Here is a 17,589-nt window from a genome sequence, read left to right as displayed (position 1 = left end):
GACTTGATGCTGTGCTCTGATTAAAAAGTGTCCCTTTCATTTTTTTTCAGTAGTGTTTTCCAGAATACATGAAACACTTAAAATTTGAATGCAATCAATACTTTCTGAGTGTGGATTATGGATTATGGAGACTATAATGTGTTTGATGGGCTGGAACTGATGGTACAGATTACACCATGTACAGTAGATGAGAGTTTAAATTTGTATTTAAAAAATGTTGCCATTATACTCGTGATGTATCAGCGTGGAGAAAATGTAACAACTTGTTACGTAATGTGCAAAAAAGAAGTCCTTTATACTGCATCATCACCAGCGTATTCCATTATCAGGTTTATGGGATTTATCATTATATTATGCAAAGTAATTAGATTACGATACTGAAAGAAGAAAACCACAAATCATTCAGGGTTCTGGGTGTAAGTGGAGTGCAAGAGAACAACAAATTATGACCATTAAAGTGTTAAAAGACCACAATTGACTTTTTGTGGATTAATTTGGTGCAGAGTAGATGGTTGTTTACTGATGGCTTCTTAATGAACACACCACATTTGGACAAATCTGGATCTTGCTCATAAAAGCTTGTATTCCCTGCTCTGTGTTGTCCTTGGTCCAGAAATACAGAGAAGGTCATACTGATTGACTTCAGTGTTCTGTTATTGAGCCCTGTCTGGACAGCTTGCTCTGCAGGCATCAGACCTTGTTAATTCTGTCTCAACAGGTGCTGTTGACGTACCCTGGCACCGAGCTCGCTCTGAGGATTTGACGTGTGCAAACAAGGTAGAGTACATAAAGAAGCATGTTCGAGAGAAGGTAAGCAGGTGTGCTGAGCTGCCGCAAGAAAGACAGTCCACCAATCCGAGAAACAGAAGCACCAAGATTTGAATTCTTCTGTTTCCCGGGAGTTAAAGGAGCTTTTCGTTGTGTCTGAACAGCAGCTGCAGTATGGAGCCCATCTCTCAGACCATGGAGGCAGCAGATGCTCATCTGCAGAGGCGTGGGTGGAGGTTTGTGACCAAACGGGGAGCCTCATCGCAGTTCGTGGGGAGCACCATGATGATCATGGCCACTTATGCCGTCACCACCCTGACTATGAACCTGGGGAAAAAAATACAGGAACGAAGATCGAGACCGAACGGCAACTAAAGATGGCCTCATCAGAGACCCGGACTCACTGCTTTCACCCTGTGATGATGTCGGCAGCAACGCCCGGAAGAGATCAGAAATGGTTGGGCTCAGCTTTGGTGCTTCATTCAACTCATCTCAACTTTCCTCTCTGAAGCTGGGAGGTGGCCTTTCACCTTAACCTGAGGTCATTATCATAAATGAGTGATGACAAATGGACGTGAATACATCACATGCACTGCTGCCATGTGACCACAGGGTGGAGAACTGGGACTACTTCATGACAACGAGCCACCAGCCCACTAGAGGCTGAATGTGTCTGACAGTTCAGACATTAAAAAACAAAGACAGTGGCATTTTCTCAACCCATTAAATGCATTTAAAGAACGATGATTAGAGCTATGTCGATGTTCTGTGACTAACAAGTAGAACTCTGATAATTTGTTCTTGTATTATGAGTTTCTTTCTTGTTTTTTTAAATCATCATAAAGTTGCCTTTTAAGTTTAAAACAAGCCTGTGTGACAGCAGACTGTAAAAACTGTAAAATGTCAGGTCGCTCGAGTGTTTCTTGTGAGACAGAAAATTATTGTAATGATGTGCTGAATCACTGACTTTAAATAAATGATCAAATATATTCCAGTTTTAAGATTTCTCTTTTGATTTCTGTTCAATCCAGCAAGCATTTCACGTATATAAATGAAAAAGATTTGGAGGACACAAGGTGACAGGTGCTTTGACTCCTGATGTAATGAACAAATGAATCATATTGTGATTCTGTCTTCATCCATCTGCCAAACACTGGACTCCTGGTGACATTTGAAATGTGTCCTGTTAGCAAAAAATGGCAACTTAATTTTTTTTTTCTAAAAAAAAAATCAACAAAAAACAAGAATTTGGTATTTGACCAGTGACATTTCTGTCAACTAAAAGGTCACTGAATTTGACCTTTTGTTAGAAAAAGCACCGAGCAGCAGTTCATTGTACCATTTAAACGGTTCAAATTATTATAAACGACGCCTCACTGAGAATATAACCCGAGATCATTTTTTCCTAAATAATGAAGGAGCTTTGAATGATTTCCCCATGTTTACAACATAATGATATCCTGATGTTGTCTTCATATAAACCACGGGGCTTCTATTTTTCCACATGGAGAGTAGGCTGAGGTTGGTTGTCACGTGGCTCGTTACCGCCACATTAGAGGACAGTGGTGAATTCTGTCGACATCACATTTTGACTGACACTTGTGAAAAATACAAAAAAACATGTTTAAACTCATGGGATAAATAGGCAGTGAAAATGTATTGATTAAAGTCTATTTACATTTATCAAATGCCATTTTTTTACTAAAACCCCACTGATAACTATAGGAAGAACCAACTCCACATCATGACAACCAAACCCTGCTATGGGGTAAGTAGTCACAAAGTGACAGATGGCTAACTACTGGCACACAAGTTGCACTTCCATTATATGAATACAACATCATTGTATACATAAGGTCCAGAAACCTCTTGATTCTCTGGGTCTGAGCTCATTTAAAGTTAGACTGAAGTCTAAGCACCCAAAAACCTGAAATTTGTTTTGAAAATCGTTTATTGCACAGTTCAAAAGCCAGCATCTGTGACAGTTATGGGAGCACATGGCACAGGTCGTTTGAGCATCTGTGAAGGCACCATTAATCCTACTCAGATGCTGTCCTCCAGATGACATCTTTTCTCTTGCCTGCTTCATAAGACGGTGCCAAATGACATTCCAACAGCGAAAAAAAGAGTCCAAATATGCCCAGACCTGCCACTCACTGAGCACATTTGGCACATTATGAAACGAAAAAAGCAACAAAGGAGGTGGGAAACTGTTGAGCTGCTGAAATTGTATATCAAGTAATAATGAGAAAAAAACTCTTCGAGTGTTGTTAAAAGAAGGGATGACGCAGCACAGTGGGAGGAAAAAGCCCTTATAGTAACATTTCATTTAAGTGACCGGGTTTAGATTGATTGAAATTAATTCTGTGGACACTGTGTTAACAGTTAGGACAATTAGATACTATTAAGCACAGAGGAGTGGATATCTGTATGGTATACCTCCCACACAGCCAGCATTTCAGTGCTTTGGTTTATTTGCCTTGGGTAAATTTGCACAAGTGCTACAGTGTTGTGCAAAAGCTTTATTGGTTCTGATGACACAGTATCACCTGGGATCAGTCTGATTATCAGGGAGAGCAATGATCAGTCTGCAGCAGCAGCACCATGGAGTCACACAAAGAGACAGCCCTAATCCACAGGTGTGTGCGAGTGTACTGAGGAGATCTGGTGATGTTGGTGGTCACAGCCAATATTAATTGCAATTATTGTTTGCTCTTTGCACATGCCATCAAGCTGCTAATAAAAACTGTTTGTGAGTGCATCCTCAATTATAGCTCAACTCTGCTCATTTGCTGACTGGCTTTCATGCACTCGGGCTGATGGGCAACACTGATTGTTGTCGATTTCTGCACTCACGTTTTCCTGTTTACTTCACGTCTTTGTCCAGTTATTTGGGTATGTTTTCATGAACTCACAAATGCAATTTTCAGTCCGGCTACTTGAGCTATTAGCGCAGCCTTTCTGGTGCCCCCTTGGCCACTGTAGCACCCTCTGTTAAAAACGGCTTTTGTGCACAACATAGACCAAGAGTTTTTAGAAAGCTTCTCAACCCCCTCACCCTTTCTCTTTCCAAAATTTCATGCAGCTGCAGGACTGCTTAGAGCGTCTGCCACCCCGGGAGTAATCGGTCAGTGTATCAAATCAAAGAAGCCCTAAATGGTGGAAATGAATGTTTGGCACTCAGTGAGTCAACAACGGTGGGTGATGCTGCTTTGCCAGCTGAGGGCCAGCCTAAAGGCTCAAGCGCAGGCAGAGACCCAACCCTGTTAAATGAGAACGACAACAAGGGTACACGGAGAGCAGCCTCTGTCCTCCCTCTCTCTCCCTTCCCTGAATAGCTCCTCACAAAGGATATTGTTATTCCCTCTCTAATTACCAGCTGAAGAGCTGTTTGTCCACGTCTCACTCACTGCGCTCTCACCCCCAGAAATAAAGTGTTCTGTGGTGATGACCCTCAGCAGTTATGAAACAGTCTGGTGGACAAAAGGGCCCCGGCTAACCCTCATTGCCTCCTTCAGCAATGAGGGTCCGGTACAGTTCGCATCTCAGCTGAGTCTCCACCGAGACCATTTCATCTGCGCTCAATCTGTATGATTATTTGGCAGCCAGTCTGTCTGGTCCCTTCCTGTCCCTGCACGGTTTTGTTGCCAAAACCAATCATGTCTAAGACATGTCACCGGTTTCACAGTCTTGGTTTTAGGCTGATGTATCTAGGCCACAAGACACTCTCCATCTGCTCTTATTTGGTGGAAAGCCTTGGGAGGGCACTCAGAGAGAGAGAGAGATGCATCCAGCCAGGGATTAGGTTGGTACAGCAGGTCCAAGGGGAGGTGAGATTAAAAGCCAGGAGCAATAAAACACACGGTGGAGAAATAAGTCATGTCTGTCTACCCAAACTACGAGGCAGTCCTTGAGCAAATCTAAAATTGATAACATGCTTTTGGAGAATTCAACCTCTGCTAGTACTTCCAGTAAGGTCACTGACTCCTATTTTTTTATTTTCTTTCACACAAATGACCCACATGCATCCTCTAAAACACAAGAGAAAAATAAGGTGCACTAAACTCTGCCTTTGAGTTTGCAGTGCGCAGCAGCTTCGCGGTGAGTTCACGGTGTTTTGTTCCCGCAGAGATTTGTGTTCACTGTCCTCAGCATATCATGCGGTATTAAATCTCAGCTGTACCCTCCTCTGACCCTGTTATCTGAAAAAAAAAAAGAAGTCCTGACCTCACTGTGTGTATGTGAATATGGAGGACAGGTGTGACTCAGCACCACCTGCGATTGAGCCTGTAAAAATGAAGGGCAGTTAAGTTGAACGCTCGCGTGTTTTCATGACATTTCATTTCTCCCGTTTTTCCAACCAAAGGCATTACTCGGAAGGGTAGAAGGAAAGCTGATAACAAGGAGGATTTGGTAAACATCCTATTGGGAGATTAACAAAGAGGGAGTCCGGTCTTTTCTGTGTGTGTGTGCGTGCGCGCATGCAACGGAGGGAGGGATGGAGAGAGAGAGAGAGAGAGAGAGAGAGAGAGAGAGAGAGAGAGAGAGAGGGCTTCCCAGAATGGGGCAGAGCAGGGAGGGGGTGAGTTGCCTGCTGGACGGGACTGAAACGTCCTTCATATAAACCGGTGACAAAGTGGCGAGCAGTGGGCCCCCGGGCGGCAGAGATCAGAGCCAGTACACAGACGCAGAGACCGAGAAGAGGAGACCGAAGCACCGAGCAGCGCGCACGGCGGTGACTGGAGCCACAGCAACACAACGAGGAGACCCGCGAACACAACCAAACTAATCCGGACGGAGCCGCATTTATTCCCGCCTACAGGTAAAACCCACATGGATGTGCGGAGAGACTAAGCTCCACCGGGTTTTTGTAATCTTGAGGTACAATTTAGAAGAAGAATATCCACACAGAGCACAGAGGGTCACACCTCTTAGCCTACCTGTTCGCGCGATGTTGGATGGATATTTTGTAGCAGATGGGGTTTGTCTTCTCCTGTCTATAAACTCACTAATGAGCCCGCGACCCCACCCCCCTTTCCCCATAACTGCGCTTTAAAATCTTTGACTCGCAGCTTTTTGGAGCATTAAAATGATCTGCGTAGACTTTTAGTTGTAGTTTTGAAGCCTTCACGTGTGCTTTGTTTCCTTCTTAATAACCGACAGAAAAAAAATTCTGAAAAGCTGTAAAGGAGAGAAAAAGGTTATTTCTACATTATATTTTCAGCGGCTCTCTCATGCGTAAAGTCGGGGCCACCTGCTCGGGGCCATGTCCCCGCGTTCAGCAGATTTGTTTGATCGCGTCATGTAGGCAACACATCGACCGCAAGCCTGTCAGATTAAACGACTACGCATGTCAGCCATGTCAGCACAGTGCCTTAGTTCCAACTAATTAGGCTCACCCTGTCTATACTAGGTCACCACACAGAGAGCTCAACATGGAGCTAAACAGCCGGCGCTGGTATCTCACTTATACTCTGTAACTCAGCGTATGCCATAAGACTGACTCTGTGGGTGGATGGAACAGATTTAATTGCAGCCTTTTGCATCCATTATGTTTGATTCCCACCCCTCTAGCAAACCTTTCAGTTATTATTGTTATTATTATTTGACGTAGTGCAAACCATTTAGTTCTGTTTTTGTAATGATTCGGGACTGTGTGTGTGTGTGTGTGTTGTTTTTTTTCTATGCTGAACACTCTTGTTCATGTGTTTGTATCTACAGAGATGGACCTCACCTCATCCTCTTCGCTATTAATTTGCGTGGTTTTGGCGGCCGCCCTGATTGGCGGGACCCGCTCGGAGGGGGTGTGTCTTCAAGATGGTAAACACAAGGCCACGCCCAGCCCGGAGCCACACCTGACGGAGTGCTCTCTGTATGCAGACAGTGAGTGATCTCATTTTCATAGTCTGTAAATCTTGGAGATGTTGGAGAACAAATTAAATCTCAAATTAAATCTAAGAACAGGCCCACGTTGATGTGTTTCTCTCTTGTTGCTGCTACAGATAGCTGCTGCACACAAGAACAAATCCAGGACATCTCTCATGTTCCTTCTGCCAATAATCAGAATGAACCCTGGGACAAGTGTGGGTCCCTCAGCCCTGAGTAAGCCTTAACCACCCTTCTAGTGTCCTCAATATTTTATGCATCTGCTGTTTTAGCCCGTTGTTGCCTCTTAATGGTGATATTTTACTGCTTCAGTTATCCATTTGTATTTTTATCAGTATTTTCAGTCTCATCAGACTGCTGTTGTCAGGAAAAAGCTAAAAACCACCAATTAATGACTGGTGGAGACCAAAAATTGACCTAAAAGAGAGTCACTACTGAATTTAAAGTCATCAGGTGTCCAGAAATACAACTAGAAATGACAAGTTTGAACATGAGCTGTTTAAGCCGAGAGATAATATGTAAAATAAGTCAATATTATAGTTGTTTTTATTGCTACATATTAGCTTAAAATCACTAGTGCTTGCTTTTATTAGCTTATTTCACATTTAATGGCTTTGTGTTTGATCTAGTTCTTCATTGGCTCTGTATAATCTATCGTTAACAGTAAGGGCCTGTGCATGTAGTCAGTACAGAATTTTAGTGTGTTAGTGGAGCCAATAAGGATGGATTTTCTGAAATAACAAACGGCACCTTAGACAAAGAGGCTGCCAGTTTACAGACAGCAACAGCAAACACATGATCAAGTAGGTCAAATTGAAAGAGGCATTTAAGTAGCATTAACCAAAGCTGGGCAAACATACTTAAGGGATCAACAGCAGCAATGATACTAATCAACTGCTCGTACTCCCCATCTTATTTAACGTTGTTTTCTTGACCTGTCTTGTGACCGGCTGTTCCAAGTTTAATACAGACTTCGCTGGTCAGTAACAAACATGACCTCTTGTGTCTTCCCAGGTGTGAAGGCTTCCTGAAGCGCGTGCTGTGTTTTTACCGCTGCTCCCCTGACGCTGCTCGCTGGCCTCATCCTCAGCGCAGCTCATACATCCAGGCTGTTCCTCTCTGCCATAGCTTCTGCCGTGATTGGTGAGGCTGCCAAGCACGTTACCAAACAAACTAAAGTCTAAATCCCCTGTCAGCGAAGGGATCCCTATCTTGGACAACAGCATACTGTGCTAAGATAGAGTGTCCAATAAAACTGTATGTTTTATTTTTTTTATTTTTTAAGAAGGTGGCAAACACACAAAGCCTAACACAAACAGCTTCATTTCATGGGTCCTATGTAAGAAAAAAAAAAAAAGAAAGAAAGAAAAAATGAGACAACACTGGAAAGATAAGTGTAAGAGTGTTGTAAAAAATTAAAGGGCTGCTCTCTGCAAAAATACTTAAAAATTACTTAACATTTTGGAAAATATTCTTTTTGCCTTTTCTGTTAAGAGTTGGCTTAGGATGAATGATGCTACTAGAAGCTTGTTAGCTTAGCACAGACACTAGAAAATGTGGCTTTATTCAAGTACATTTGAAAAATATATATAAGTTCAGAAAGATACTCCAGAAACTTATAGATCCTAGAGTCTAACAGCTCATTAAAACACCGCTTGTCGCTTTCACACTGGATTTTTGTGAACATTAGACAAACAACATAAGGATTAACAAGCTTACGATGCGCTATTTCCAGTCTTAATACTCAGCTTATGTAAGAAGCTGCTGGTAACTTTATATTTAGCATGAAAGTGAAATCTTTTCATTTTAAGCTCGGAAAGAAAGTCGCTAAGATGTTATTTTTTTTTTTATTGGTTTTTGTTAAATTTATCTAGCTCAGGTAAAAAATAAAAAATAAATCTCAAGAGAAATCATTTAAATAAAAGAGTAATTGTTTGTTTTGTCATTTACATTTTTCAACATTCACATTTGTTCTTTCAGGTTTGATGCCTGCAGGATGGATTTGACTTGTGCCCGTAACTGGGCCAGAGACCCCAGGGGACAGAACTGCACTGGAAACTGTGTTCAGTATCAGCAGGTAGGCTTTAAGCAAGATTAACAAGTTAACCGGATATATTGAACCTAAAGCTATTTTTGTGTTTAGACTGGGTTTTTTTGGTTACATGGCAACTAATAGAAAATGGATAATAAAACTGATTAGTCTACTAGATTTTCTTGCAGAGAATAATCAATAAATAAAATAAATTTCATTTTGGCTGAAGTGTGAAAAGGCTGGGCCCTGCTTCAGTGGGCAGAGGCCAGCTGGGTGATTGAAAAAGAGTGACAAACGGGTGCTGGTGTGCGCAGCTGAGACCAGCAGCAAAATGACTCACGCTTCACAGGCAATGACACTCTATCTATAGACCATGTCCAATGGTGCAGTGGTGCCTGAAGAAGTAAATATACACATAAAGGGACCTGTTTTTTTTTCTCTCACATTTTTATTTTTATTTTTGGACTCTCACCTATTTCATAATTCAGAAAAATATCTGTTCCATCTTCAACCTTGGTGCAATCTCTTAGTCCATCTACTGCAAGAAACAAGTCGTTTTAACTCCTCTCACATCTTTCAGGCAAGCTTTCTTCTGATTGGCTCCTCCTCATAATAAAAATGTTTAAATAGTAGGTGGGTGGATCTTATGGGCTCACATTCCCCTTCTCTACAATGTCAAACTTCTCCTCCTTTGATACACATGAAAATCAGACATCTGTTCTCTCACTTTGCACATCTATTCAATTTCAATGAAATTATACATATAACACCAAACACAATAATAGTCACATCAGTAATGCAGAGAAAACTCCAGGCGACCCCCTATGAGCAAGCACTTTGAGACAGTGGGAAGGAAAAACTCCCTTTTAACAGGAAGAAATCTCTGGCCGAACCAGGCTCGAGGAGGTGGGGTCATCTGCAGTGACTTGTTGAAGGTTGGGAGTATACAATAAAGTACTGTAGTTTTTAGCATAAGCCAGAGTTTGTCGCTGTTAGCTCATCTTGTTTTAAAGTGAAACTTGACTGTTCTCCATTGATTTTTTTTTTTTCTCTGACTATCTGAAGAGAAGCAAATACTTCCTGGGTCCTCTGATTGGCTTCCCAACATCAGACAGGGATATCATGCCTTTGCTATACTTAGAAGGGGAAAAAATAGCACTTCTACCTGTTTCTGCACTCTCCAATGTCAGGATGTCTGTTGTGCATCAGAGGGGATTTAGATGTGAATATATGCAAAGCCTGCTAGAAAATAAGTAGGTATACACCACACACCACTCATATATCTTAATATATCCGAGAGTGTGCTTTCTCTTGATTTCACTCGCATTTATCTCAAACAAGCACAGGGAGAGAGAGCGAGAGGACCACAGTGACAGATGAGCACACAGCCGCCAGGCCTATTAAGGCTGTCTGGGGGATATTAGATGATTATTGGAAATTACACATTTGTGAGAAGAGAGTAAAAGCAAAAAGAGACGTTTGGGGAGTGTTTGAGTGTGTCTCTGTCACGGTGTGTTTTCTGTGCTTTTATTGGCCCATTTTAATGTAGGGCAACACTAATGGTGCAAAAAATACTTCCAATAAATTTAAGCAGCTCTCAAAACAGAGTGTTTCAGACAGCTCGTCGGTACGCATTCAGTGCATTCAAGCAAACTAGCCCTCTTTACAGGGGCCACAAACAAGTGGCTGCCTCCCGTTTTTGGAGGTCAAAACGGTAACACTTTGTGTTTTCCTCCTCAGCCAGCAGAGATGGGAGATTTCACCTCAGACCTGCTGCACACAAGCAGCCGCTCAGACATCACACTAAAACACTCTCAGCTCCACTCCACCCAATGTTGGTGCACGTGGGTGTCTGCTGGATAAACACACACCCATACAGTTATTATTTGTAAAAGCTGAAAGCAGTAGATGTCGATTTGCATAGAGACAAGCGGATACTTTTAAAAGCATGCATAAGCACCCACAGACACATCCTTTGCATGCAAAAATCCCTCTGGCACGCTCACTGTCTCACTCTCTTTTTGTACTCATTGGTTACATTATTTGCCAGCCAAGGTCTGATTTATCTCAGCATTAGACACTTTTTTTTTCCCTGCTCCTGATGCAGTGGGAATGAGGTTATGTCTACAAAGAACAGCACAGAACGTCTGTGCTTGAACAACAACAACAGCATCTGTCGATAAGATATAGTGAACTAATGGTTTGTAGGGATTGGGGGGAAATGCTATAGATTTCAAAGATACCAGTAGAAGCTTAGCTTGGATAAAAGGGAAGAAATGGTAGCAAATTTAGCTGGACCTGTGTCCTATTAAATTACCTGTATAATTAAATAGTAGTAATACTTTATTTTGCAATATTCATACAAGGTTCTTATGTGAACATGGCCAAAAAAGCTGAATAATAGCCATTTAGTAATAGCAGAAATATTGCATCTTCCATTCACTGCATTGCTTTGTAAGTTTGTGGCCCTGAAAAATTGGAAAACGAGAAACCACAAACCTACACAGCAGTTAGGATTTTTTTTTTCTTCTGGTCTAGTGTTCTGTCATTGAAAAATAAGAATCAACCCTGGCTCAGATTTTTCATCTAAAAACAAAGGGAAAATGACGTGTTGTTTGAGGAATTTAGTTGTTGTTCATCATAGTTGCTTTTCTATAAAAGTGGTGGTGTTTCCATCATCATTTTATCTGCCTGTCTCATGGCTCCATCTAACCTGTGTTCCCATTCTTAAGTCTACCTAAAGTAATTAAGTACAATACAGTAATGCTAAGTCAGCCTTAAAAACAAATGTAATTCTTTGTCGCTTCTTCTTCCAATCATCCACATTTGTCATGATGTCATTAATTCAAATTATCGTATTGTCATTTAGCAGCTTAGATCTAAAGCAGGAGTGTCAAAAATAAGGCCCGAGAGCCAAAATCTGGTAAAGACACCAGTTTGCCCCACTGGACGGTTTTGGAAAATGTTTGGAAACAGTATTTTCATAGTTTTTCGAATGATGAAGACCTCATACTGCACCAAAGTATTAACCAATAGATAAACAGTTACTTGCAAGAAAAGGGGGCGGGTATTTTCTTAAATTACAGAAAATTCTGTCCAATGAGCTACAAGACCCTTTTGTGTAATTTTACCCCGTATTTCTTACAATTTCAGCCCAAAAAGTCATGCTAACAGATTTCTTAAATTGCTACAGCAGCATTTCTTTATGACACACAAAAACGTGAGATGTAGTGTTGAAACTGCTCTTCTTTGTGCACTTTTCTTCTCATGTTAGATATGTCCAGTGAAACTTATTTACACAGACAGAAAGGCGAGTTTCTCACTGGTCCGGCCCTCTTAAGATCAAAGTGGCTCACATTGTAAAATGAGTTTGACATCCCTGATTTAAAAGCACCATCCTTTCAAATAATGGACATTACAACTGTCATTGTACTATGTTATGAATAATTTGATCACAGATTCTAATAGTATTATTCCAAATTTCATTTCTTCAGTCATTCATATACTGAGATTAGTTTTTATTGGTTTAGTCAAAAAACTCATTCTGATCATGACTGAAAGCTAAAATAATTTCTTCTGTTGCTTTTTTTTTTTTTTTTTTCTTTTTTTGCACATCAGGTGTAATGTGTTCGGTTTCGGATGGTGAAGGGCAGAATTAAATAAGGGCGAAGAGGACAGCGCAGAGCCCCAGGAAATTTCTGTATCTCACTTATTTGATCACACCATGTCATCTAAAGCCACTCGTGCTCATACTGAATTAGCTTTGGCAGCAAACCACGTCCGCCTGAGGAATAGTGGAAGTGTGTGTGTGTGTGTGTGTGTGTGTGTGTGTGTGTGTATGTGTGTGTGTGTGTGTGTGTGTGTGTGTGTGTGTGTGTGTATACCTTTGTATGTGTTATAGGGTTGCTGCGATAAGACCTAAGTGTCAGACAGAGAGCTTGTAGTGGCGAGAAATAGCCATCATCCTGTTTGTCCTTCCAACACGGTAAACATATTACTTTTTTTTTTCTTCTTCTCTGAGCACTCTGCGTGACTCAGTCTTAATCCCCCAACAGACAGGAGGATGAAAGGAAGCAGACGTTTGGGTGGGGGTGTGCTACAGAGAAACAGGGGAGAGATGTACAAACAGTGAGTGCAGCAAAAAGCAAGGGGCGGTGGAGGTGGGAGGGGTACAAGAGTAGGTGATGGTTACTTGGCAGCACATCTTAATGACTGGTTATGAGGCTGTCACTGGGGAGAGAGATCGAGAGCTTAAACACAGAAAAGCGAGTGTGTGTGTGTGTGTGTGTGTGTGTGTGTGTGCGCGCAACTGAAACTTTGCTAATTTGCTTTCCTAACTATTTCTAAGCTTGTAGGCATAAACCATTTACAGCTAAACGGCTTAAATGTTGAATTGTGATTTGGTGTTACTTGTGCAGTATCCCCCCTTTAATCCGTATTTGTGTCTTATTAGAAGAGGAGCGCCTTTTTCCTTTTTTTCCCCCCCTCTTTTCACGCCCCAGAAACTCTGGTGCTAATGTCAGCAGTAACTAGACTTTCCCCTCAGAGTATAACTTTATAAAGACAGAGAGTGCTGTAATGAATTTTCTGTCAGACGGAGACACAAAAGGTGCTGCCAGCAAACTTTTCAGATTCTGCTCTGCGCGGCTTGTCGGGGACTGCAAAGGTGGCACCGAGATGAATTCTTTCAGATACAAGTGCGAGCTTTTCAAGGTCGTGTCTTTCAAGGCTGGTGTAGGTGAAGGGAGGCAGGAGAGGCAGACAAAAGCAGCCTGTGAGAGCAGCTGCCCGGCGCCTGCAGCTCCCCTCTTACACCTGGAACAGGTGCTTTGTTCAAGGCCAGTGCTGCTCTGAGATGGAAAAGTCAATAAATGCTAATGTTACACAGCAGCAGCGTGTAACAATAATGCTTCAGTTAATGGATTTTACACTTTCACATAAATAGTGTAACATATGCCCTTTATCATACATCTTTTGCAAGATTAAATCCCAGAATCTGAAATTTTGCTTGCTCGTTAATAATAATAATGGATTGCATTTATATAGCGCTTTTCGGGACCCTCAAAGCGCTTTACAATCCCATTATTCATTCACTCTCACATTCATACACTGGTGGAGGCAAGCTACAGTTGTAGCCACAGCTGCTCTGGGGCAGACTGACAGAAGCGAGGCTGCCATATCGCGCCATCGGCCCCTCTGGCCAACACCAGTAGGCGGTAGGTGAAGTGTCTTACCTAAGGACACAACGACCGAGACTGTCCAAGCCGGGGCTCGAACCGGCAACCTTCCAATTACATGACGAACACCCAACTATTGAGCCACGATCGCTGCTGTGCTGCTGGGCTACATATGAAATGCTGTGTTTGCAATATATTCTGTTTTATTTGAACAACAGTTAACCTTTGTTATTCTTTTCTGAACCGAGCATCTTTTATCACATTTCAGGCCTGCTTTCAGGAAAAAATGGGTGTGTATCAGACGTTAGCGATTTCTGCTTTTAAAGCTCACCTTTGGTCGTCAATTCATGTTTCTTGGCATATATTGAGGTGTCAAATGTCATCATTAAGGGCACATGGGGAGGTCGTTTTTTTTAGGGGGGAAAGAGTTAAGAGTAACATAATTCTGCAGGTCTGACATATAATTACAAAATTAGGAGGAAAAGCAAAAAGCTGTGTAAGAGAATACACAGCTTTCCTTTCCAAGCATACCTGGGCAAGATGAAGGATTCATAGCTTCACTTTTAAATACTGAGCATGACTGTAACAGTTACTATGGTAATACTTGTACACTACTGTTCAGTGGTAAGTTGTAGGTTTTACTTCGATACATGTATTTAATAGCAGCTGAAACTGTTAGTTGCATTAAGGCAAAAAACATTTTGCTTTTAAATGTGCTGGTGCATTTTTGTATACGAGACACGTGAGATTGTTTTTAAGAAAATGTGTCCAAAAATGCACATTTGGATGTTTGTTTAACCCTGTAAAGTCTGAACCCTGAAATAATTGCCAGAATCGTTTTTTTTTTTTTTTTTTAAAGTGGGAGTGTTTATTGAACCTTCTGACAAATTAAAAAAAGAACAACCAAAAAACATAAATTTGCATTATTTAATTTTAATTGTATCATGTTTGTTATACCTGGAATTTTGTGCAATTTAAAAGTCACACTGATGATGTAGAGGCTTCAAATATAATACATGTTAAAGAGTTAAATGTTACATTTTCCCCTAGGATTTTATTCAAGCTAGTCTTTAAATGCTTTAATCAAATTAAATAAAACATTACATATAATACAAGAAATACATAATTTAATTTATTCAAAAGGAGGTTGTCTGTCATTTCGTATTTTTGCCTTCTAATAATAGTTTCCTTTTTTTTTAAAAAAGTAAAATATATATTTTTGTAGATCTTTTTTTAAAGCACTGTTTGTATGCTGAAGGGTTTAATTTATTCTATAAATCAGACTCTTTTAATCTTAAAACCATGCAGAACAAATGATTTTTCGCCTTGTTCCTCTGATTTACATCAAAAAAAAATGTACAAAATCCCATCAGTGGGGAAAAAAAAGAAAAAGAAAAACTTTGTGTAATGTGCCAGCAAAATGAAGAACCGCTAACTCTGAAGCCAGCTCTACCCAGTGTTCAGATTTCTGTTATGGAAATTTATGCAAATCTGGGCATTAGTAGATTGTGCTGAATCTGAATATTTAAACATTACAGAAAACTGTGAATAGAAAAAAATAATCGCCTTATGCTTTGCGGTGGTATCTAGTTAACATTTTCCCCTTTTCATTATTTTATTTTATTTTTTTAATTAAAAGGTCTGCACGTCCACATGGGTGTTTTCAGTCTTGTAACTGTAAGGTACCGACTTTTTGTGCCTACCATTTATGTAGTGCTACATCACAGCAGTTGCCTCAAGGAGCTTTCTATTGTAAGGTAAAGAACCTACAGATGTAAAGGGAAAAACCCCAACAATCAAATGAGCAAACAATTAGCAAAAGTGGGAAGTAAAAACTCCCTTTTAACAGGATGAAACCTCAGTTCTGTTGGAGGTGAGTGCAGAGAGGCAGTATAAAGCTTCTCTGTGGTTTGTGTGAGGGTACCAGCAGAAATGATAAAGATGTAATAAAACACTTGCTTTTTGTTTTCTAATATTTGGTATTAAAGCTGAATTCTGAATGCTGGCACTAAAAGTCAAGGTTGTATCTCTGTGGATGGCAGAGAAAAATAATCTGCATAAATTTTGTGTTCTGCACACCTACAGATGTACCAGCACGGCAGAGATCTCTGCGAAAGCCTGTGGGGTGATGCCTTCATGACGGTCGAGGATGAGCCGGAGGAGGTTGGAGAGGCCGGAGAAATCGGAGTGGATGTCGAAGGCGTTCGTCCCTGCGGCTGCCTGACTCTCAGCCCCTCGGACAAGGACGTGATCGCCGCTCTCAGAGCCCAGCAAGACGACCCGGAGGAGCTGGATACCACCAAGACCGGCTTGCCTCAGTACCGGGCCCCTTGCCAGGCCAAGCTGCCCGTGCAGCCCAGAATGGGAAACTCCGTGCTGCGTAAGCGCTCGGTGGAAGTGGAAGACGTGGAGGGGAGTGGCAGCGGTTTGTAGATGGTGATACATGTATTCTTAGTGATAATCCTCTAGATCGTCATATACAAAAATCAATCCCTTGAAAGGGAGTTATATCCTTTCTCCTCTAACTAAACTAAACCATACAAATTTAAGCTCTCATTACTATCTTCAAATCGCAGGCATAACTTCTTTGATTTACAAAAATGATCTGATAATCTGATTTAAGTGACAAGCTTATGAACACCCGATCGATTCTTTGAACAGCCAGGATTAAACGAAACACCAAGAAAATTTTTTCAAATGAATTTAAGAAGACTACTCAAAGCTGAGTAGTCTCAATATTTTGAAAGGGCTCAATAACAAATACACTTAAGACATCCAATGATGGCTGCAAAATGTTTTTATTGCCAGCTATCAAGAGCATCTTTAGTGGGAATTTGCTTTTATGGCTCAGTGTAACATGTGGTCACATGGTAAAAGTCCTGCAGTATTAGCACTTCTGCATGAGTCAAACATGTCAAACCCAAAGTACTACATTTCATGACAATGTTGAAAACAATATATCACCATCCCGCTACTTACCGTATCTCAACTGTCTACTAGCTGGCTTTGATTTGTGCTTTAGTCACTTGTTAAATGCATTAATTAGTCCTGTGATTCCATAATGTGCAGTCTGCTTGTCATGGAGTTTATGATAGTGGAGAACGTCAAAAGTTTTAATCATAATTTTGAATGTATCTGAGATTTTTCCAACACAGTTAACTGACCTGAAAGCAAGTGTTCTGGTATGAGAACAACAGCGCCTAATACCTGAGGGGAAGGTTTAGTATTCAGAAACAACATCGGAGTAAATCAGCAGGGGCCGCATCCGTGCCAGATAAGGTTGCTCCGGTAGTTCGGTCATGTATCACTGATGTACTGTGGGTGTTTTATAAGTAGGCCATGTGTTTCTACAGTTGGGAACTGTTAGATGTAAATGTTTTATAAGAAAACAAAAAGGGAGAACTAATTTGTTTGATTTACCATAAGCTTGCTGAAATGGGTGTTTCTGTGCTTTTCTTTTCATTCTCAATAAAAACATTTCTAAACATTCCCGATGTTTCACGTGCCTTTTTTGTGGTTTCTCTCCCTTTTTTCTTTTAGTTTACTTTATATAGTAGGTGAGATTTCATACATGCTTTCTGGTAACAGCAGGTACAGTGGGGCAAAAAAAGTATTTAGTCAGCCACCGATTGTGCAAGTTCCCCCACTTAAAATGATGACAGAGGTCAGTAATTTTATCTTCTATTTTTATCATTGTGTATATTTCCAGTTTTTATCTGTTGTACA

The 17,589-nt window shown here is 41.0% G+C and overlaps 1 protein-coding gene across 1 annotated transcript; it reads left to right on the top strand.

Annotated features, from left to right (window-relative positions):
- The first annotated feature begins 5,335 nt into the window (after nucleotides 1–5,335).
- Nucleotides 5,336–17,352, top strand: rtbdn (retbindin). Its single transcript, XM_086288403.1, has 6 exons — nucleotides 5,336–5,590; nucleotides 6,490–6,651; nucleotides 6,771–6,870; nucleotides 7,669–7,797; nucleotides 8,635–8,731; nucleotides 15,949–17,352. The coding sequence occupies exons 2-6, from the start codon at nucleotides 6,492–6,494 to the stop codon at nucleotides 16,294–16,296; spliced, it is 834 nt and encodes a 277-aa protein (XP_086144529.1). The 5' UTR covers nucleotides 5,336–5,590; nucleotides 6,490–6,491; the 3' UTR covers nucleotides 16,297–17,352.
- Nucleotides 17,353–17,589: the final 237 nt, after the last annotated feature.

This window comes from Aulonocara sp. 'chitande type north' Nkhata Bay, linkage group LG4, assembly GCF_057382095.1.
Source record: "Aulonocara sp. 'chitande type north' Nkhata Bay isolate Kocher_YH1m ecotype deep benthic linkage group LG4, A_spYH_male_GT1.1, whole genome shotgun sequence".
NCBI lineage: Eukaryota > Metazoa > Chordata > Actinopteri > Cichliformes > Cichlidae > Aulonocara > Aulonocara sp. 'chitande type north' Nkhata Bay.
Note: the sequence above shows the minus strand (reverse complement) of the source record. Positions and strands in the feature narration are given on the sequence as shown.

Bases quoted from the DNA above. Each gene is read 5' to 3' on its own strand.
- rtbdn (XM_086288403.1), top strand. From the start codon at position 6,492: ATGGACCTCACCTCATCCTCTTCGCTATTAATTTGCGTGGTTTTGGCG. The intron at 6,652-6,770 runs GTGAGTGATCTC...TTGCTGCTACAG, and splicing joins GTGCTCTCTGTATGCAGACA to ATAGCTGCTGCACACAAGAA. The intron at 7,798-8,634 runs GTGAGGCTGCCA...TTGTTCTTTCAG, and splicing joins CATAGCTTCTGCCGTGATTG to GTTTGATGCCTGCAGGATGG.